Source organism: Callithrix jacchus, chromosome 13, assembly GCF_049354715.1.
Source record: "Callithrix jacchus isolate 240 chromosome 13, calJac240_pri, whole genome shotgun sequence".
Taxonomy (NCBI): domain Eukaryota; kingdom Metazoa; phylum Chordata; class Mammalia; order Primates; family Cebidae; genus Callithrix; species Callithrix jacchus.
The window spans coordinates 5,714,728-5,738,407 of NC_133514.1; the positions used below are offsets into that span (position 1 = coordinate 5,714,728).

The window sequence follows — 23,680 nt, forward strand, 5'->3', positions numbered from 1 at the left end:
TGACATACTTTTCTCAATATTTTAGCAGCCACTTAATGACCAAGAGCAAAAGAACTGTTTCTTCCTGATGCTGGTGTAGACTATGAAAGAGGCTCCACGTTTGAAACGTGAGAAAGGCAAAAAGGGTCGCGGTACTTCCTGCCTTTTGTTTACGGTTGTAGATACTTTCATGAAAACTGACTGGAGGCATTTATATGCTCTTTCTACATTCAGAGATCAGTAACAGGTGCTGCTTTCTTATGTCCTAAGGCCAGACCTGGCAAAATATATCACTGACATTATGTAAATATTCCAGTTATCCATAAAAATGGCATTGCATTCTTCATATGCGAATAGGATGGTGTCATCTGCCTTTATTTTAGATAGATTCTGAAATTCACTGCGGAGTGTAGAAATATTCAAAAGAAAAGTATAGCTCAATGTAAGAATGCAAGTTTCCACAAAGACACGAAATAATGCTAAAATACGCCTTTAAATTTATTTATATATATATACATACACACACACACACACGCACAAATACATTATATATATGTAAATACTTCAAGTGTCCTGAACGTAATAGAATCATCCATTCTACAACCCGTAACTATGGAGTGTCTTATTGCACGCCACTGAGAGGAAAGCATTAAAAACTCAAACCCACAAACCTTTATTAAGCAACTATTGCCAAAGAAGAATTGTAGTTCTTGAAGAGTTTATTAATAAAATATAATTTGGAGAGGTGTTTGGCCTAATTGCATGGAGTCACTTAATGCAGGTGTGCAATGAATTATGATGGGCGTCATCTCAATAAAGCAGAATTGAGAAGAAGCTGATCTGGTTTTCATATTTCCAGAATTTATAAAATGTCAAATTCAAAGAGATGTTGCTTTGTGCATTGTTTTATAAACCAGAAATGTCAAAAAAAATCAATCAAATATTTAAAGTCTTTAAATCACTATTTGTATCAAGATTCTTTAATTTTCATGTGAAAACTTTCAAATGATATTATTTGCCATTTGCTTCCATAAATGCAGGATCGTGACTGCCTAGCATCTTAACGTCTAGCAGGAACATATTTTGGAATAATATTGACTTTTGCAACTACACATCTTTTTGAGATCTGTCCCATTACCATGTAAAAGAAAAATGCCAGACCCTTGCTGGAGATGTGAGCGCCTGGGTTACAGACATGTAGTGAGGGAAGCCAACTGGCTGTTCTCAGCGCAGGCCCTGTGTTGGAAGTGAGGGATGAGAAACGTCCTGAGATAGCTGAAACTTTGTTGCACTGGCTGAAGCGGTTCTAGAGCCCCGAGAGCAACATGAAGTGTGTGCGTTGGGGATGGTCCCAGCAGCAGCCGCGGTGGCAGCCATGACGCCCGGTGACCAGGGGTGGTGCTGTCGGACAGAGAGCACTGGTGCCCCACTCAGATGGCACCAACTTAATGGGTTGGTTGTGAGAATAAAGTGTTGGTACATCTCAAGTGCTTACAACAATGCCTGGCACAGAGGGAATGTTCACACTGGCTCATAATCGCAAAATGTAAGTTCCCTGAAGCCAGGGTTTTTGTTATGTTTTGGTTTGGTTTGGTGAGGTTTCCCCTTGAATCCTCAGAACCTGCAATAAAACCTAGAACACAGTATGCGCTCAATACATATTTGTGACATTAAGAAAGCAAGGTGGTGTCTTTGTAGCGTTTCCGCACCCAAATACCTTTGAGTTTCCGTGACACTGCCATACATTGCTCTTCTGTAATTGTGGGAGTATCTGCCTCATTCTTATAAATGTATATTCCACCTACATTAACTGCAGTTACTTTCTGTTATCTGAAAGCAAAGCTACATAGTTTTGTCCATAATAGATATCAAAATTCCAAATAATAAAATATTGGTAAAATTACACGTCATATGACACCTCACATAAAAACAGAAAACAACCCAGATGAAGGTCTTTGTGGATTATATAACCAAACTTACTGTGAGGTTATTATACTGCCAGCAGCTTCTAGTTAATTTTAGTTATTTACCCTTGTTTGAATAATTTGAAGGTTAATATACACACACGGTGGTAATTAAAATGTCATAAAGGAATATGAAAACAAATAATATAAAGGAAAATTAAAATAAAGAATCATTCTTTGCACTGTAAGGCAGTTCCTCTTTATAAATGAGGGATTTAAAAATTGTCCTTTCAACAATGTACTCTTGATATTAGTTATTGTTTCTTTCTTATTTTTATAATTGGCAATATTATTTGCATTTTGTTTATGTGGCTTTTTAATCTTAACGTTATGTTTTTGAGGCTCTTCTATTGGCATATATGAATCAGATTTAATTTTTTAAGGTGTACAGTATTCTGTTTATTAGATATAACAACATTTATTGAGCCAGTCAGCTCTCCAAGGACATTTAGGGTGTTTTCAGTGTCTTCTATAAGGCTGCAGTGGAATCTCTTCCTATGTCTACTCATTAGCAGGAGCCTACAGTGTTATATAGGACAAATCTTCATGAGTAAAATTACTGATGAACAGAAGTTGTACCTTTTAGTGTCGCTATGTCCTACCTAATTGCTGTCCTAAGAGTCGCTGCAATTTCATTCAACCATTGTCCTGTGAGGGTCTTTACAATAACACAAGGACAGCTGTGCAGGATCCCCCAGCTACGCTCCTTTCCTTCTCCTCCCCCTCCCTTTTCCCCCTTTCCTTCCTCCTCCTCTCTTCGCCCTCCCTTCACATGTTATTACTGGTTCCATGACTGCTGCACTGCAAGTGCTGCTGCTACTACGATGATGAATCAAACACAGTACTTGAATTTATTGAAGTTATTCTTGAATTTACATCTCTTTAAAAGAGTGAGCATCTTTGCATGTGTGATAAGCTATGTCGTTCGATTTTCTTAAAAGCATTATCTAAACAAATGCACATCTAGGCCTGCAGCACTTAACGTGGGGGATACATTCTGAGAGATGCTTCATGAGGCAATTTTCTGACCTCACAGGGTGCACCCACACACCTAGATGGTGTTACCTACAGCACTTCCAGGTTATAGGGACAGCCAGTGGTTCCCTACACATGAGTAATGTCTTGCACTATGACATTACGACAGCTATGGAGTCACCCAGGAGATGGGAATTTTTCAGCTTTATTATATAATCTTATGGGATCACTGGTGTACACCAGATCTTTCACTGACCAATATGTCATTATATGGATCGTGACTGTCCTATATAATTCATCCACTTAAGCTGAACATACAATCCAAGGCTTTTACAGTGTATTCATTGGGTGGTACAATCATCACTTAGAAGACTGCTGTCCCTCCCAAAGAATCTCAGTATCTCTTAGCTTTATTCTTCCTCCATCTTTATTCTTCATCCCAACCTTCAGCCCCAGGTAACCACTAACTGGTACTCAATCTCTACGGATTTGCCTGTTATGGACACGTCCTACAATATTTGGCCTTTTTTTTTTTATCTTTCTTCACTTGGTAGAATGTTTTCAAGGTTCATTCATGCTGTAGCATTCATCAGTACTTTATTCCTCTTCAGTGCTGACTAATATTCCATTGTATGGCTGTACTGCATATTGTTTATCCTTTCGTCCATTGATAGACATTTTGCTTGTATCCATGTTTAGGTTATTTATAAATAATTCTGCTCTAAGCATTCCTGTACGAGTTTCTATGAGACATATATTTTCAGTTATTTTGGCTACACATGTAGGAGTGGAATTGCTGGAGCTTACAGTAACTCTGACTATTTGACGAACGGTGACAGTGTTTTCCAGGGAAGCTGCATCATTTCACGTTTCCCCAGCAAAGTACGACAGTTCCAGTTCCTCCGCCTCCTTGCCACCCTTTGCTGTTTGACTTTTAGATCACGGATATCCTTGTGGACATGAAGTGGCATCCCTGTGTGTTTGATTTTCATTTCCCTAATGATGAGTATAATCGACATCTTTTCATGGGCTTATTGCCATTTGCATGCCTTCAGAGAAATATCTATTCAAATCTTTTGTCAATTTTTTAGTTAGGTTATTTGCCTCTGTATTATTGAGTCATAAAAGTTCTTTGCATATTCTGGATACAAGTCACTTACCCCGGTACATAATTTTACGTGTTTTCTTTCACTCTTTGTGTGTATGTTAGGGGTGGGTCATTCCATCTCAGTGGGGAAACTAATTTATTAAGTTTCTTATGCAAGTTTTTGCATTAAAGTTGTCTTTCAAGTTAATTTTGCTTTAGTATCCATTTAATGACCATCACGGTTTTTGGTTTATCTAGTGAACAGAGAAAATTAGGAAGTTGTTTATTTTTATCCATAAAAACAGATGCTTGCCACCATTCTTAAATGAATGATTGTTGTTGCAGAATTACTTAAACAGAAACTTTTCTAATTAGAGGCGGGACTTACTTGTGAGTCAAATTATTTTGTAAAGTAAATAGTTGTCCCTGACTATAAGCTCATTATCACAGGAGAATACAAATTCCTGGTTAAAGCTCTTATTTTGTTAGATTAAAAAGAAATGAGGTAATGCAAAGAAAACTTGTAAAAGCAAACTGATGGTTCAGGTCAAGTTCATTGGATCAGTAAACTCAGACATCTACACAGCATCTTGTACAGCTCACTGGGGCGTCCTTAAACAAAATTACTAGAGCATGTGCTACGGAGAGGAAGGAGGACACATAACGCCAGGATTTGGCTTAGAGCGAGAGAAAAAAACATTACCCATCATTAGTGTTGCTCTAATGCATTTATTCTATTTCATTACCTCAAAATCATGTAACCCAATTTAAAATATAATCTCAGCGACTGCCAACATTATAATGCAATCCTATTTAATAATACTGTGGTTGGAATAGTGGAAGTATTTTGTGATTAGTTATCCTTTTTAATCAAGTTCTTTTTTTCTTTTCTACAGGCCAAGCAGACTTTTTTTTAAAATTCAGCACTTTAATGAAAGTCTTACAAAATAAGTTCATCGGTGCTAATCATCACAAAATTGTACACTCACATTCCTCTGAAAGGTGGCTCTGGTATCAAGGCCAATATGGTAATATTCTACTTTAGAAAAATAATGTGTGAATAGTATTCTACAAGTAGGAGAAATATGGCACCAATGTTATTACAAAGATCCATTTCCTTTTATTTATGGGTTCTAACAAGTATAATGACATCTGTGCAAATACCTTTAGCATGAAGAAAGCAGTGCTTCTGTGGTCTCTCAACCTCACAACAACCTTAAGAACTCCTGTACTGAGCTTTCAGATGAAGAAACAGGCTCGGGAGTACTGTCACTCATTCTAGATCACAAAATAGCAGCAGACGAGGCAACGCTCAGATCTAATGACTGTCTCCACAGATGTTCCTACTTTAATCACTAAGGCAAAAGTAACAGACTAGAGAAAGCTATAAAGAAGGGAGGATCCATCTGTCTGCCTATCTACGTAGAATAAGTTTTTTTCTCATTTGTAAGTCAAACCTTCTTCAACATCAATATATAGTCCTCGTTTTTAAAGAAATATACTGAATAATATTTTTTTCATAGAAAGTATAACTTGTCGCATAAAAATACTCATTGAAGCAATTCTTTTGGGACAGCTGTTCAACGTGCAGAGGTTATTTCTAACTTCCACTATTAAAATAATCCTGCTTTGGGCATGCCTGAATATGCAGAAAACAATTTTCACATTTGCCTGATTAAAAAAATTCTAGAGAGAGAATTAGTGGATAAAACAAGTACAAATTAAACGTACATTCACCAAAATTAAACATGAGGCTCTTTTTCTACTGTCAACACAAAACCATATTTTAATCTTTGCCATTCTGATAACTGAAAATAACCATCTTTGTTACCATATAGAAGTGTATATCTAATTTTGAAGATCTTTTTATGTTTCTTGGTCATTTTTAATTACTCTTACTTTTTTTTTTTACTTTTAGAACTCTTAATTTCCTAGGGTAACACAGTTTGCTTCTCCTTTGCTCTTCATCTTTTTCCTCTTTTTATAATAGCTTCTGATTGAGTAAAGGCATTAATTCCGTGTCTGGCATACTTGTTCCGTTAGTTCCGGATTTCTGTTTGTCTATGTTGCTATTCAAAATGTTTTTTTCGTTCAGCTGTAAAATATGTTAGTTTCTCCTATTATTTTGTTTAGGTTTCTGTTAAAGTCGTCTTTTCCATTTCTTCTTAGCAAAATCATTTGAAAGCCGAACTGGCTTTAAAAAATATCCTAAGTGTAATTTACCTTGTCTTTCTAGCTTAAATTTTCCAAAGTCTTTTCCGTGAATGTCACCTTGAAATGTAAATCCTCCTCTTTCAAGTCCGGATGATACCTAATATATAGGAAATAAAGGAAATAAAAAGGTATACAAAGGGATGAATAATATCTTATTTTACTATGTCTTTTAATATAACTGTCATAGCTCATATTTAGATACTACCAGTTTAATATTTTTTGTTTTTGGCACTCCTTTTGGTGACAAATTTATAGTTAAAGATCACAAATCAACACAGAAGCAAACTTCAACTGATATATGTAAATGCTCACAATCTCATTTTGATCTCGAAAATGGTAGTAAATTTTATAATATGTGTTAACTATACTTTCTAACGGAAGCAAACGTATGAACTAAGAAATAATCTACATCTGTAAAACTCGCTTTGTGTCCCAGCTGTTGGGCAGGGTACATCATGTGAGCTGTCTACTCTTAAGTTAGACAGTGAATTAGAACACAAACGGTTAACTTGCAAAAAAAGGATGTTTCATCTTAAATCTCTCTATTTATCTGACAATGATTTCTTTTAGAACAAGCAGCATGGTCATGAAGCGGTCTTGGAAAATTTCTGGCTGTACCACTCATGGGGTAATGGAGCGGTAACATCACAGACCCCGGAGTTCAGGTCTCACTCTGTCCTCTGCAGTAACAACCCCTTCATCGATGGCCAGCTTATTTCTCACTTCCTAGACTTGGTTTCTTCCATTACAAAATGAAGGAGTAAAATGGCCACCCTGTCAAGGAGAGGGACTGCTGAGTTTTCAAGGGGCAGACACAAGACTGCTCTACTCAGAAGCCTCCAATCCGTAGGCCTCTCCTCTGCACAGAGATGATTAGAAAGCCTGTGCTTTGTCACAGACCTCACACATGTACTTACATAACCATCCAGTCCCCAGTTGTCATTTTCAAACTTGCTTACAAAAATATCTGCCGGACCTTTAATTTGGAAAGCCTTCAGAAGTAAGTGGGCCTCCTCCTTCTTGTAAACACCTGTGAAAAGATCAGCAGGTCAGGCTTCCCTTAGAGAAATTCACAAGAGATAGTAATTCAGCCCTTTAATCCACTGGATGTGAAATGTGATACAGAGATGATAACATCATTGATAATGGAAAACTCAAACAGAACTTTTATTTTTATTTGTAAATTTTAGCCTAGGAGCTTCTTTTTGTTTCCCTGAAAATCACTTCCTCAACCCTTATCTATCTTGAATAGGTATATTCCACTCTTCTACATTCAATATCCTCCTTCCACAGAAAGAGTAAGAAATAACCTATTTGATTTTGCTAATTAAAAAATCTCTCTCTACAAAAAGTGTACAATAAAATAATTACATCACAGAATTAATGTAAGAATGAAAAAGATATACACACACAGTGCTTAAAATAGTGCCTGCCATATAAATCAAGGCTGTTGTATTTTATTAATTGTATGGTGACTTTAAAAATCTCATTATGAGCACATGACTTAAGAAAAAAGTTTTAAAAGAATAAAGTTTGGAGACATCCGTTACTGGATGTGAATCTCAGATTCTTGACTTTAGTACTTTATGTGCATAACCTTGAGCAAATTGGTTCACTCTCTGTACCGGTTGTGTAGTCTTTAAAATCAGAAAATAATACCAACCGACCATGGCTAGGGAGAGGCGCCAATGAGTTATGGTATAAGCAAAGCCAACACAACATTAGGAAGTACTTCATGCTTATTAGATCACGTCTCTGTGAAAAGAGAACAGGTGTATTCCGCTCACACCATGCATTCAGTGTGAATACACAGGTTCTTTGGGACCTACCTGTCAACTTCAGCTCCACTTGGGAGGCTTCGCTGAAGGTGGCATTCACCTTACTGCTTGTTGCATTGAGCCAGTCAACAGTTAGCGTGGCGGGTTGTCTTTTCCCCAAATATTCATAATATCCCTTCCACACGGAATTGACGAAAAAGACATCTGAAGGAACTGTGGGAAGTGGGGAAACAGATGAATGTCAGCACACACACAAACAATAAATTCACACATTACTAAACACAGAAGGCATAATACTCCTAGTGAGAGATCACAGATGAGGGCAATGACAGAGACAAGGGAGCCCAGTGCACCATGGTTCATAGCGTGTGCAAGACTCAAAGAAGCAGGTGTCAAGATTATTATGGTATGCAAACAGACATTTGTGTTTATAGTTTTGTTATTTTATTAGAAGCCAAAGCACATCTATTTTAATAGACCTTCCAAGGTCCTGGAGTATGGTGAATTGGTACTTCAAATGTTAGTTTAGTTTTTATTGTGCTTAGTAAGAAATACGTTTACCTGACCCGTTTACATGAAATCACTACTGATATTTCAATAATATCCAAGTCTACTCTTGGAAAGACTTAGAAGGCTCAGAAGAACTGATATATATCATATGACAGAAATGTGCTGCCCTGAAAAAGGTTGCATATCCCAGCACCAAGCTGACGCATGAAGACAAAGGCCTTTCATTTCTGAGGTCTTTATTTTGTAATTAGAGTCAATCTCTCCCATTCATGCTCTCCTGCTCTTCTTTAATCTCTTTGTGTAAAATATTCCATTAGTAAGAAAAGATGGGTTCAATAATTTCAAATCTTTCTTTTATATATGCCTTTTAAATTCAGTAATAAAAGGCATAAAATCTTTTTAAAGCGTAGAATTCATTGACAGGAAAACTTGCAAAGATTATTGAGATATTTCCTCCTGTTTTCACAGCTTAAGAAAAAATAAACTTATTTTTTCATGTGTTTTTTAAAAAACGTATATAAAATCCTTCCATTTTCACACATTAACGTGAACTGTAATATATAAATCTACACGATGATTCCAACATTTCTCTTTGTTTTTTGCCTTATGATGTGCATGGATTATTTAATTAGATAAGATTCACGATAAGCATAATTGGTTAAAATCCATCACTTGGGTTGCTAGGCAGAAATGAAGATTCATGTCCCCCTAAACTATTTTTTAGAAAGTCCACGTATAGTGGCAAATAATGAGGACAAAAGTGTATTGTGCCTGCACCCATACTTCTCTTTCCTGCCCAAATGGCCATTTTCTTGTTTTCCTAGGCAGGCTAAACCTACAAAACTCGGCCTAGCAAGAGAAGGGTTAAAGAAGAACAGAAGGTAATAGCTTCCTTTGGCCTAGAGTACACCCCACTTCCTCATAATAATAGTGATAATAAGTTAAAAACCGATCTATCCACACAAGTATCTAACACATTTACTTATAAATAACTGATTTTAGATACATAGACTTAGCCGTTGCCAGCACAACTGAGGTCCCCCATTTTAATCAGCAACCTCTAAAATGACTTTATTTTCCATTAATAAAATTAATAGCCTTTAAAGTACTTAAAGATTGTTTTCTCTAATTAGAATTTATATGCTTTTCTGAAGATACTAACACACTTGTTCAACCATTCACTTAAGTTCATCTTGTTGAGGTTTCCCAGGAATGGACCAGGCCTGCTGGCTGGGTAGGGTAAGATACAACCAATGTCTTTGGCTTCTGTGTATTAAAATATGACCACCAGTCATGGGGCAGAGGTCATCTTTCTGGGTCTTTATAATATCACTTGTTGCTGGCAGCCTGCAGTATAATGACAGAACCACATAGCTGAGCTGTACTAGAATGTACCACCTTGATGACGAATCACGTTCAGTTAGCACTTCCCTTCCAAGAGCATAAGGAAAGCAATATTGATGAGAATGTTTCTACCTACAAAAGGAGCGTCTAGCTATTTCAGTATCTTAAACAAAAAATAAGCAAAGAAAAAAAAAACATTTGCACAACAACAATAACAAAAAGAGATTGCGTTTTCTTCCGCTGAAGAAATTGTGGCCTAGATAAAGAGCATTGACTTCTGTATGTGATTTGTAGGTAATATTTTAATAAAATAGTCTAGAAAGATTAAAAAAGTATTTTATATTCTTCACTCTGCAGATTGGAGAAATCTCTTTAGTCATATCAGCACATTTTGCCTTGTCTAAGAATTAAATGTGTAACACAGCATTCTGACAATAGCATTACAAATACGCTTTCCATGTTTGATTCTAAAATAGAGCTTATGTCCAAAAATAAAATGTTAAAACCTGAATAAAGAAAGTACTAGCCAAGTGATCTTATATATTTACAAAGGTTTTCTGTTTCTAATAAAACAACAACAACAACAGCAAAATACCCAACTTAATATAATTTGGGACGAATTTTGTTATTTTTAGAATTTAAATTTAAAACACAGATAACAATATGCCAGATGAATTTGTATAGTGAAAACTTTCCACAGGAAATAGAACTCCATCTTTGTGATTTGCTACATAATGCATTTAGCAAGGCTCCACATACAACAAAAAACTATAATTAACATTTTAGAAGGCAAAGGATGCCTGAATGAATGGAGACACTTGGAAAAAAATTGGGCTCCACATTTTGTTCAAATGAACAACTTACACTCTAAAAAAGCCTCATTAATATGAGCTTCCTCATTTGGAGGAAAAAATCGCAACCCTCTTTATAAGGCTCTCCATTATACCACATGGCATGATCAATGCTTTCATTTCTCCCTACCAAATGCCAAAGGCAGGTTTGAGTGAAACCGTGTGCAACACCACCAAAGGTTTTCTTTTTAAGTAAACTCACGTTATTTCATTAACAAATTATTGTTGTGAAATAACCAGAATTCCATGTAGGCTTAGTGTTTTAAATTACTGAAACATTAACTTTGTCATGGACTAATGGATTCAGAAATTTAAAAGTTGAATATTGTTTCACTGTGCAGAGTAGAGAACAAATTACTTTATTTGATCGAAATCTATAACTGTTCTGGTATACAAACCTGGAGTTTTAGTAACTGTTTCATTAACTTCTCTCACTCCTTTACCTACAAGTAAAAAGACAAATTATCATTTTTAAAAAAACATTTATTTTTGAGTAAGTTTGAAAAAATGTCAAATTGAGCAATTTTCCTTTCTCCAGATTTTTATATGAACACCTTATACATATACATTTTGAACCCATGTCTTTACAGCAGAATATTCTTGGTGTTTGTGGGAAAGTGGAGTTTAAGGGTATAAAATCAATATAAATCTATCTACTTATATTTCCATTTAAAGTGTTACAACAGAGAGCCTTGCAAAGGAGGGTGGCTTCTACGACTTCTCTCACATCCTGTTTGGAGTACCCTGCCACATACTAAAAGGTAATACCCCACATGTCCATGACGTTATAGTTCCTCTTGATTGTCCAATACCCCGCCCAAATCAATCAATTTATAAATTACTATTGAAAAATACAAAATCATTTTCACTGCAGAATGTGCATTTTGTTCTATCAAGTTAGATTTAATTCATATTTTCTTAGCTTTCATAGTTTTATATGAAATTACAAGTTATCATTTAAAAAGTTTTCATTCTTCCATTTCTAACAGAGAAGGGCAAGGGAAACAAAAGTCTCTTTAAAATCCCTAATATGAGAACTATAATAGGCCCCCGGAAATAAAACCTAAGGTCGGTGACTTTATCACACTCCATCATTTTTGGTTTATGCTGTTTATACTTCATGGATTTATAAATTACATATGAGGGGAGTGGGGGACCTGTAAGTGTAGCTATCATCAAATCTGACCCAGGCTGATGACTCTCACTTGGAAACACATAAATTTGTAATTAATGAGTCATTTCCAGGTGAATTGCCTTTGTGATTTTAAAAAGTAGAATCACTGTCAGGAACACATAGACTTGTGTTTTACCACAAACAACATGTGATCTTAAAAATAACACAGAATTTCATCTATATATTCCAGGATACTTGGTGATATTTATTCATTTTCATCTCTAAGAACTACTGTTTTTCTGAAAATATAGAGTATTTTTTCATTTTAACTCAGAATGCTTTTCTTTAGCCAAATAACTTTTTTCTTTTGGCTTAAAATAATACAATCATATTATGATGTACTAACTGCATACTAATTATACTATATATCCACTCAGCTCTGCCACTGTTGCATAAACACGTAGGATATGCACATTCACAGACACAGCTCACGCACATGAGGCACGACTGAGGCAGGTGATGATGCTGCAGCCCTCATGCTCTGACTTATGGGTCTCACACATGGAAGCTAGCCTGATGTGCGGGCAATCCTTCCCCTTGCTCCTTAGAAAAGCATGCCACTCCTTGATCAATGACTTACTTTTACACACAGGTGACTTTCCTGTCCATTTCATATCTGCTTTACATGTTCTGTGCTCAGATCCACCTGCGAGGAAAAACCCTGGGTGGCAGGTGTACACTAAGGTATAGCCAAAAGCAGGAAGATCGATGGCTCTCACGTCCGCGTGTGCTGGGGTTTCGGGCTGTCTGCAGGCATGAGCTAAAACGATATCAGGAAACATGGAGACTTTGTTTATTGTAAAGTTAGCACATGTGTCTAAAGAAACAAATAGACCAAAATAGTTTGGAAGCTGTTATGCAGTCACTGTGTATGTGTATGTATACACGTGTATACATATATATGCAATTTTTTGGTAGAGATGATGTCTTGCTATATTGCCTAAGCTGTGCTGTGCTAGAACTCCTGACCTCAAGTTTTTCTCCTGTTTGACCTCCCAAAGTGCTGGGATTACAAGGAATGAGCCACGATACCCATTCTACATATATTTATAGATAGGTAATTATGTGCAAAGATTCAAAGTAGAGATCACAGCTTCAAAACAGAAAACTCTTCTGCTATACTGCTAAAATAAATATGTTAAAGATCCTTAAAATCAAGCCCAGTCTTATAAATTATATAGTCTATTGCATACTTAGATATATGCCTTGATATTTTTCTAGTGAAAACTAGCAAATTTATTATTCAATTTAATTAATAATTAATTTTGGTAAAAATTTGATGTGTATTTAGAAACTTAACTGAAATATTATAGATTCTTATTTGCTTTAAAATATAATTTAGGAATAAATGAGATTGCAATGTATATTCTGCATCTCAAATCACTCTATTCTTTATAAAGTTTGTATATATGCCTGAAGTAAAGGACTGGCGTATTATTATAAAACAAGTTTGCAGTTTTAAACTTGTGCATGCAATTGTTTTAGGTATTGTCACTATTTCACTAATTAGTAACCATAACAAATACCTGATATTATCAAGCCCCATTATACATAGAAACACATGTATATATATATATACATGAGTGTATGCAGATACATATATGTACATATACTATCAACATATAATTTGAGTAGCGATTTAGAGCAGAGATGATAGTTTTAAAATAAACCCAACCAAAAATCACACCTCATATACTATTAAGATATTTTATAACAGTCTGCAAATGTTTTTATGTTTAATATAGTGAGAATAAGACGCAGTATTTCACTTAATTCCGAGGGAGTGAAGTCAATAAGTCACATAATAATCATCCATATATATTTTCTGCTCCTCATGATTAAGTCACACAGTAAACTGTGATCCGTAAGTATGTATTTGAACGATCAATTTCTATATACTTCATGTTATAGTGAGAATAATATTTTAAACAGTTCTACTTCGACTCCGACATACATTATTCAGTTCACCCTCTCTTTAGCAATTCGATGCAAATATCCTAGAAGAATAACAGCACACACACAAGTTTTCTAAGACTGTTAAATACATTATTCACTTATCTTCAGTTTCAAGCAGTTTCTCAGACTTTACTGTGCCTGAGAATCTCCCGGAGCCCTTGTTAAACTAAACCATCCCCCTTTTCTCCTCCCTGGATCCCTCCAGAGTCTCCCATTCAAGGTCAAGGGTGGGGCTTGAGAACTGACTTCACAGCCCAGTGTCCAGGCAATGCTTACGCTGCCGGCTCTAGGGAAGCAAACTTTGAGGACGGTCAAAGCTTAGGATTACGAAATTAAAAATAATTTCTCATTATTTCCCTTAGTGGTAAACACTTCTCAGACATTCACAGTAAATAGGTTACTGCTGATTGTGGTGGAAGAAGTCACACTTACGTATACATTCAGTCTGTATCCCACTCCATGTTAAATTTGCAAGGCAGGTGCGAGTTGTGGAACCTTGAATATGGTAGCCTTTTCTGCACCTGAAAAAAACTGTGCTTCCAACCTAGAGAGGAAATCCAATACCAGCTTCAGAGGCCAAGGGAACATGCACAATGTCAAACAGTGATACTTGAAAGCACAATTTGGGGGTAAAAGGAGAGCAGCAATTTTTGACTTTAATGTCAAATTATTGTCTAAATCAACATGTACATTTTAACTGCATGTTAAAGTCTTATACACAATGTAGATTGCTCAACGAATAATGTAAGATCTCTGCAAACTGAAAATTTAGTAGGCTGTTTGGGTAAAGAAGTTATGCCTTAATTTTAGAGTTCTCTCTTTTTTGTTTGTAATAATTATTATTTCCCTTTTCATTTTATTCTTGCCACTCACATTTTAAACAATTGATATTTATTATTTTGTTAACACTCCTAGGGGATTGGCCAATTCCTGCTCACACAGAGTCCACCAAAACTCTACCTGTCTTTCTACTGTTTCAAACTGTACAAACTAGTTAGTGTTATCTGAATGTCTGAGGCATCTTCCTCACCAGGGCTTTACAAAGCTAACCCCTCACTTAATTCTCTGTACTTTGCTTAAATTTCACATCCTCTGCAGACGCTTCTCTGATCCTCCAAAAACACATCACATGCTGTTCAAATGCATTTCCCCAATATCAGATGTTATCTGCACCACTCACTACAATGTCCTGGAATTGCCTGCATATTTATTTACCTAAGTATATTCCTAACTTCACCAGAAGGGCCTTGAGGAGCATCTTCCTGTGATCTGTAAATATCTTTTTTAGAGAATGAGCTATGGTCGTGCTCTGAAGGGCACTGAAGATTGTCCACGGTTCTGTGTATCTGCAGCATGAGGCCAGCATGTCCCACATACAAAGGGAGAGAAAAGCAACCCCCAGGGAAGGCAGGTTTGCTATCAGGACAGCTCAGCTTGGGACCAAACCATTTCCTTAAAGCTTGACTTATGAAGGCACGTAAGCGTACCAGGTTAGAGTCTGAAGAGTTCAGTATCCCTCTTGTTTCTTGCTCTCAGAATTTTAAACAGTTATTTAATTCCCTGTGTCTGCCTTCTCGCAGGAGTAAGCCCGTACCTCCCTTGTCGGGATTCTGGGAAGAATAACTAAGTAAAACACAAAGAAATAGCTGGTACACTGAATAGTGAGAAAGGATTTCAGGAGAAAAAAATGCTGCTTCTAGCACCTGATAAAATGGAAGTAGGAATTTATTAAAAAAGTGCAAATTTATCTAAATTTTAAATCAATAGCTAATCTAAATTCAGTGATGGGAAAGGGTTGACACATTTACTCTTGATTGATTGATGGATTTAAACTTTAGAGTCAGGGCCTCTGTCTGTTGCCCAGGGTACAGTGCACAGTGGTGCAATCATAGCTCATTTCAGCCTGGACCTCCAGGGCTCAAGTGGTGCTCCCATCTCAGCCTTCTGAGTAGCTGTGACTACAGGTGCAGTTTACCACACCCAGCTGATTTTTTGTATTCTTTGTAGAGATAGGGTCTTGCTATGTAGCCTAGGCTGGTCTCAAACTTTTGGCTTCAGGTGATTCTCCTGCCTGGGCCTCCCAAAGTGCTGGGATTCCAGGCTCAAGATGCTGCTCCCAGTCCATTTCCTCTCTATCAGGAATGTTGTCCATCAACTCGCCATGCAAGCATGACAGCAATTCCAATCAGAGGTCCTGGTCAACACACTGACATTGTCAGGAAGATCATGGACAGCCTATATCATTTACTGGCAGAAAGAAAATACAGTCTCCTTCTCAGTTAAATTTCTTTTAGTGGAATATATCAAGCCACGCTAACTTGATGACCATACACTAACCCTGGAGCTGTGGGTTTAGGGGACATGCCAGGCTGGAGAATGGGAGCTAGTCATTTAAGCTGCGTGATGAACATAGCATAACACAGGGACATCAATGGCTCACTCTGTGCAAGTAGTGTTTCAGCATATGGTGCTGAAGAAAACGGACAACAATCTCATCGATTACATTAAAAACTAGAATGCGGCCGGGCACGGTGGCTCAAGCCTGTAATCCCAGCACTTTGGGAGGCCGAGACGGGTGGATCACGAGGTCGAGAGATCGAGACCATCCTGGTCAACATGGTGAAACCCCGTCTCTACTAAAAATACAAAAAATTAGCTGGGCACGGTGGTGTGTGCCTGTAATCCCAGCTACTCGGGAGGCTGAGGCAGGAGAATTGCCTGAACTCAGGAGGCGGAGGTTGCGGTGAGCCGAGATCGCGCCATTGCACTCCAGCCTGGGTAACAAGAGCAAAACTCCGTCTCAAAAAAAAAAAAAAAAAACTAGAATGCTCCGAATAAAGGAAGAAAAGAAAACATTTGGGGAGAGCTGCATCTCACGGCCTCAACCGTCTCTTTAAAAGATAGTGTCTGGGCTCTTTATTAGTGAATCTTACTGCTGGGTGAAATCTATGATTCATCTCAGCGTAGCTAATTTGTTACAAGGAGGGTGAAGGATTTATCCAACCCCATTAATTTCATATTATAGGTTACAGAACTATGTCGCTAAATATGGTCATCACCAACTTGTAATTACCATAAGTTGGACATAGGCAAGTTAAGAATTGCTCAAAGCAACGGTGATCAAAATTTTATTTTTCATAGTGAATCAGTGAAAGCGACACCCACATATACTATTTTCCACCATTTCTTGACAATTTGGCATTAAATATTTAAATACCTGAAGTATTTACTTGAAGTTTAAGGCAATATTTGAGACATAATAGAAAACGTGCTAGAGTTAGCATATTGGCTCCCGGTAAAGATTTCCTCTGTGGGATGCAAGAGAGCTACAAGGAGATGGCCACTGTGCGTCAGAACCAGTAAGATGGGACTGTTTTCATGCTCATGAGAGATGGGGAAAGTGGCTGAGGAAGATTTTTTATTCTTGATTGATGAGATCCCTGACTCGAAGATAGAATATATATTTAACTGTTGTTTTCAAAGGCATACAACCAGAGAGCAGTGAAGTTATGGGAGTATTTAAGATGGTTAAGATATTTTATTTCAAGCTTCATTACCTTCTGCTTTTAGGTATTTCTCCAATATTCACTGAAGTGTTAACGTTCATTTTATTAAAAGTCAAACGAACATGCTGAAGTATTATTTAGTATGCTAATAATTCATAGAACTTTAAAGATCACATGGAGAACTAATTTCACACGTAAGCTTAGACTAAGGGGCTTATATACATTTTCTCCTGTTTTTTTTTTCTTTAGAATTTGATATTATTTGGACACTATATCCAGTCCCTAAATGGGACCTTTTATGGGTAGCTAATCAGTCACAAGTTACCCCAATTTGAGAATTGCCATGTGAGTTTAGCAGACAAAGAAGAAAATGATGCACGATTCTAAATAGAAATTAACATAGCAACTGTTACATTAATTTCTATTTGGAATCATGCATCATTCCATTATTATCTAGTAAGCAAGATATATATATATATATATATGCTTGTTTTTATAGTTAAAAACACATGTAGAAATCCACTTTGAATCAATTTTATTCAGATAAATATAACATGAATAAGGTCTGATATGTAAAAGCATTTATATATGCTTAAGTATCAAATCTATTTCATATCTCCAGAAAGAAAACATAGAACGGTGACCTACCTCATAGCCTCTGGAGCTGTTCTGTATTCCGAAGTGTGGTGTGCCAGGGTCTGGGCAGGTGTTATGGGCAGGCCCTGAAATTTGTGATTTAAAAAGAAAACAGGGCACCAGATATGGTTATTATGGGAACTCTAACAGTTTTTACTGAAAGGTCTCATGAAATAGAGAAAGTTTTGCTTTGAGAAATGTGCAAAATGTGCTACTTTTATCTTCCCTTCAGTACGTCTTCTTTAGATGTTAGTTTTTGGACTTTAAGTAGCACGGTATGTTCCTTTTAGATAAGAACAAGTACATTCTTCCCATTGTCTGGCTTTTTTCTACAGAAACATATTTGTTTGGTCAACGATATGCTAGCCTCAATAATGATCTATCACTATCTTTTGGTTTATTAGGATTTAATTAATGGCCATCTCATTTGGTTACCCATTACATTATTCTGAATTTCTTTAATTAATTTTCCTCAAGATCTCGAAATGAAATATATACTTAATGCTTTAAAATTGAAGCATATGAAAAACCAAGAGTGACATTTTCAAAAAATGTAGGACGGGGGCAACCCAATGGCACTTTGGCTCTTTTATCTGAGGCTCTACGGTTGCCAGTAGAAAAACAAAATAGATAACTTCTTAAAACCTGTTATCTAGGGCAACTAACCTAGTAGGGGAAAGAAAAATATTTTTAGTGTAGAGACAGCTGCTATATAGCAATAGTTTAAATCAAATGACAGCAAATATTGCTATAATCAGAAAAAATGCTTCAATGACAATATTTCATTAATACTATATTTTTTTAGGTAGATACCATTCAATTTTTAAGAAAATAATCAAGACTAATTACTGCTTTTTTACTAAAAGTTTTTAGAACGGCCTATTCTGCTTAGTCAATCTCAATGAAAAAAATTAACTCAACAATGAAACTCAACTCTGCAGCAATAAAAAGCAGCAAGGCTGCCTCTCTGATGAGGGCTGCTCTAGAGTGTTCCTAACTGCACCTTTTCCCTAAACAAGGAAGTTGGCTGTTGAGGCAGACAGGAGGAGGGACAGCCGCCAGGTCAGAGAACAAAGTCTAGCAGCTACTTCAGCAGACTTCTGACTGGAACACCAAGCTTAGTTTGCATGATTTAAAGGAGGCCGCCCATCCGTTTAGCTGATTAGTGCTCAGTCTTCTTTAGTGCAAAGACTATTACCTTGCACAGAAAACCGTCTGTGGGAACACCATCTATGCAATCACAAATGACCCAGTTTTGGAATGAAACGTCCTCATGCCCGAGTGCCCCCAAATAGCACCAGGGCTGTATTATAGTTATTACCAATGCAGGTGGGTTGTATGCCGCTCCACGTGCCGTCAGCTTGGCAGATTCTTCTTGAAGATCCCACCAGTATAAATGGAGATTTGCACTGGAAGAAGACTTCAGACTTAAAGGTGAAACTTTTCCCACTAAGTCGTCCTTCTGCGGGGGTGCCAGGGTCTCCGCAGAACACAGCTATGGAAAACAACGAGGAAGAAGTCAGCCTTCAATGTTCCTGGGTCAGCTTCACCAATTGAGCTTGGTAACTAGTTTCAGTTAAATCTGTAGCATTAACTATTAAACAAGGAAAAGACTAAAAGGAGGCTGGGCATGGTGGCTCACGCCTGTAATCTCATTTTGGGAGGTGGAGGCAGGTGGATCACTTGAGTTTGGGAGTTTGAGACCAGCCCGGGCAATATGGTAAAACCCCATGTCTACAAAAAGTACAAAAAAATTGGCTGGGCATAGTGGCATACCCCTGTAGTCCCAGGTATTTGGGAGGCTGAGCTGGGAGGATGGCTTGAGCCTAAGACAATGAGGCTGCAGTGAGCTATGACTGAACCACTGCACACCATCCTGAGCAACAGACCGAGGATCTGTCTCAAAAAAGAGAATCTGCTCTTGGGCACTACGGTCTCAGGTTTGAGTTTTTGCATATTGTAGGGTTATTACTCCCCACCAGGAAGGTCCTCAAGATGTAACCTAAGGTGTGCCCTGATGATTTGGCTCTGCTGCAGCCCTGTGATGAGTGGAACGAGTTCTGCTGTGGAACTTACGCAGGCACTGGGGGACCTCTCCCTTCCACACCCCGCGACCTTCGCAGGAGAGGATGGCAGAGTGAGAGAGCTGGTAGCCGCTCACGCAGCTGTAACTTATGCTGGAGCCCCAGTGGAAATCCGTTCCCTCCACTGTTCCATTCTGCACGGGCGGCGGCTGAGGACACAACACGGCTGTTTGCAAAGAACAAACAAGATCAACATTCTGGAGCTGCCACTGCAGCTGTGATGTTCACACGATTCACATTTTAATTTTATCTGAATTACAGGTGATATCTACATAGGTTTTTAAAAAAATACAATAAAATAAAGGAATTTCCAAGGAAGATAGTACATCACAATAATACAACTTTTTAGAGTATTTCTTCATTAATATAGATCAAGTATATAAAAGCAAAGTCAGGTCAAAACGTGTAACGCTGTAAAATAAAACAGGACTGAACATGACATCCTCAACACACCCAGAGCCCAGCAAGGAAGAAACATTCCTGTTTCATTTGTGCCTTTTTATGATGGCTACCAAGGACACTTCAGATGAGGAGTTGGTCAGATGACACAAATTTATAGGCACAGATGGTAAGAATTTTCCTGGCCATCTGTATTTCTTATTTAAAGATGGTACACAGTTTCCAAAAGACACAGTCTGTCCATCTATTTGCTGAATGCTTTTTTTGGAAATGCTTGTGTGATTGAAGCAGATCCTGTGAAATACCACTTGCAAGTGTTTCATCACAGCCTGGGAGCCTGATGTCTCCTCTATGGGACTGAGAACAGGAACCTGGTTTCTAGGGAGGATTTCCCCGTGGGTGACATCCCCACGGTTCTGCCTTCACTCTGGAAATCATACCAAAAATGCCTGCTGCGGGGGAAAAAATTCAAAACCCTTTGTCTAAAATCCTTCTTCTCTGGAGGTACAAAAGCGTCCCTAATTTTTGAAATTAATGGAAGTTTCCAAGTGACCCTGGAGGTAAGAGGTGGCATTACAAGAGAATAATTGCCTGCCTGCCTGCATTTGGCATGTTCAGGCTCATGCCTTCTCATGTGAGAAAGACGGGCCAACACACTGAAATCACACATGCAACCCTGCATTTGGCATGTTCAGGCTCATGCCTTCTCATGTGAGAAAGACGGGCCAACACACTGAAATCACACATGCAACCCTGCATTTGGCGTGTTCAGGCTCATGCCTTCTCATGTGAGAAAGACGGGCCAACACACTGAAATCACACATGCAACCCTGCATTTGGCGTGTTCAGGCTCATGCCTTCTCATGTGAGAAAGACGGGCCAACACACTCAAATCACACATGCAACCCTGCATTTGGCATGTTCAGGCTCATGCCTTCTCATGTGAGAAAGACGGGCCAACACACTCAAATCACACATGCAACCCTGCATTTGGCATGTTCAGGCTCATGCCTTCTCATGTGAGAAAGACGGGCCAACACACTCAAATCACACATGCAACTCAGATGCTGGAAAGGGTCCTTCTCTCACCACTCTACCTTCTACTGATCCGTTCACTTGTTCAGAAAATCCTTCCTGAACCCCCACAGCGAGGGCTGGGGAAATGCATACTCTGGCCCAAGGGAATGTCCAGGGGGAGGCCCCAGTTGGAAGAGATCTGAACTACATGGGTCCCTGGGGGGTGGGGGGAAGGCGGAAATAGGAGGAGACACGTTCAAGGAGGGACAGAGAGAGAAAGAGGTCCCAGCTGGTAGGGCCTTGCTGGTCATGGTGTTGTTATAAACACACTGGGTACTAGAAAGAGGATACAAATTCACACAACCATGACGAAGTCTATTTCATTAGCAATTTGCATCATGCCCATTTGACCTGAACACTGACAACACAACTTAGTGCATTTCCTCAAAGGTTTACCTAGTGTCTGTTATATAACAGATGTAGTACTGAGTTACGATAGAAAGAAGGGAAGGCAAAGAGGTCCTTCGACTATACTGGGAGAAGAAAGCAGGTTGGTCCAAGGACATACATCAGAGGAGAGGGAAAGCAGTGTTTTTGAAGCATCCAGGTCACATGTAAGCTTCACATCATGCTGTCTACACAAAACCATCTGTCTGGCAGACCCCACTGGAGACAACACCTTCTCCATTAAGCTCTCAGTGTCCTAGCTCTCCCTCTCTCAGTATTTTATTTGTTCCTAGTCTAATAAAGAGGAGAATGCCACCTTCTTGTGTTTGGCCGCTGGCAACTTTGGAGCCCTGCTCTTCCCCTCTTCTTCTTGTCCTTCTTCTGCAACAGCTGATAAAAAAGCCTGATAGTTCTTCTTTGCTTCTGGTAAATAAACCATCACCATGCAAATCCCTGGCCCTTGTACAGCTTGCCCTCAGCCCTACTTCCTGGTCACTAAAAGAGCCCAGTTCACTCACTCTGCTTTGCTGAGGCCGCCTTGATGGGCTTGAGCCTACCTTGATTTGCCCAGAGGGTCCAGTTCCATGAGTCAGAAACCTCTTTCTGCCTAGTCGGTGAGTGTCATCTTTAGTCTCGGCAACCAAAGCCCACGAAACTTCACGGTGCTAACACTCTCTACCAGTCTCTGCCATTACTGGGTGATTAGCTTGTCTCTCCAACCTGCCTCTAAATTCCCACAATTACATTCACCATTATATCTGCCATGAAACCGAACACAGCCAGGGTCACAGGTTTACCCAGGACAGCAAAGCCTTGGGGTTCAGACAGACTCCAGGGGTGGCGTGACTATCACGTAAACCTGACATCTCCGGTTTCTGGTTTGTGATCCTAAGCCTGTTCCTCTACTTCTCTGTGAGTTAGTTTTTCCATCTGTAAAACTGAGATGGAAGCATTCTAAAAAGAAAGTGATTTAATAGTTTCAAATTGGTTTTCAAGAATTCCTAGCCCCTAGAAGGGCTACATAAATGCTTGCAAAATTAAACAAAGCATCAGTCACTGAAGATTTCTACACATATCTGTAAAACCCAAAGAGTTGTGACACAAACCTTTGCAGACGGGTTTGCTCTGATTCCACGTGCCGTCTTTGGTACAGCGAATAGTGGCTGATGTGACCGGTTCCATGAGGTAGCCAGGGCTGCACTGGTAGCTCACAGTCCTGTTGAAGGTGAAGTCGGTCCCAAACTGGATGCCGTTTGCCAGTGTGCCTGGATCCCCACAACTTATAACTGACAAACAGGTAACAGGAAAGAATCAGAGAAATTCATTTGTCATGAAATGAATTAGTCATCGTTTCTTTTCAAGATACTCTCTTTGAGCAGTTATTCAGCATGGTTGAACAGTGATAAAGCGATACTACCCTCTGACATTTCACTGACTCGCTGTCAGGAAGGACACCTGTATTTTAAGAATCACCTGTTGGCAGCTGGCTGTTCAGATGCGGGCTGCCAACCCCTGACTAGCCACTAATTAGGCCTGGTGAGTAATCAGAAGCACAACACGAAGCCCGCAGCCAGAGAACAAAAGACAGTTCTTCTTTCTCCACAGAATCAATGGTCTATGGACAGAGAACGTCTTGACATTTTTTTGGCTTCAATTTGACAATGTCCAACCGAATTGGCCTTTTAAAGTAGCTTCAGCCATACAAATAAGAAAGTGGAGAAAAATCTTAAAGTAGCTAAGAAGTAGAGTCACAGTATCA

The 23,680-nt window shown here is 38.4% G+C and overlaps 1 protein-coding gene across 4 annotated transcripts in view; it reads right to left on the minus strand.

Annotated features, from left to right (window-relative positions):
* CSMD1 (CUB and Sushi multiple domains 1) overlaps positions 1-23,680 on the minus strand; it is a 2,142,320-nt gene that overhangs the window by 4,573 nt on the left and 2,114,067 nt on the right. For 3 of the 4 annotated variants that reach the window (XM_035269622.3, XM_008979004.5, XM_035269623.3), the window contains 10 exons: positions 23,028-23,207; positions 20,051-20,224; positions 19,296-19,469; positions 17,987-18,060; positions 14,265-14,376; positions 12,457-12,636; positions 11,101-11,145; positions 8,049-8,210; positions 7,137-7,249; positions 6,229-6,316 (listed from right to left, as the gene is read on the minus strand). In XM_035269622.3, the coding sequence (XP_035125513.3) occupies positions 6,229-6,316; positions 7,137-7,249; positions 8,049-8,210; positions 11,101-11,145; positions 12,457-12,636; positions 14,265-14,376; positions 17,987-18,060; positions 19,296-19,469; positions 20,051-20,224; positions 23,028-23,207 (1,302 nt within the window). The remainder of the gene's footprint in view (positions 1-6,228; positions 6,317-7,136; positions 7,250-8,048; positions 8,211-11,100; positions 11,146-12,456; positions 12,637-14,264; positions 14,377-17,986; positions 18,061-19,295; positions 19,470-20,050; positions 20,225-23,027; positions 23,208-23,680) is intronic. The other variant, XM_017963591.4, reaches the window with a different exon arrangement.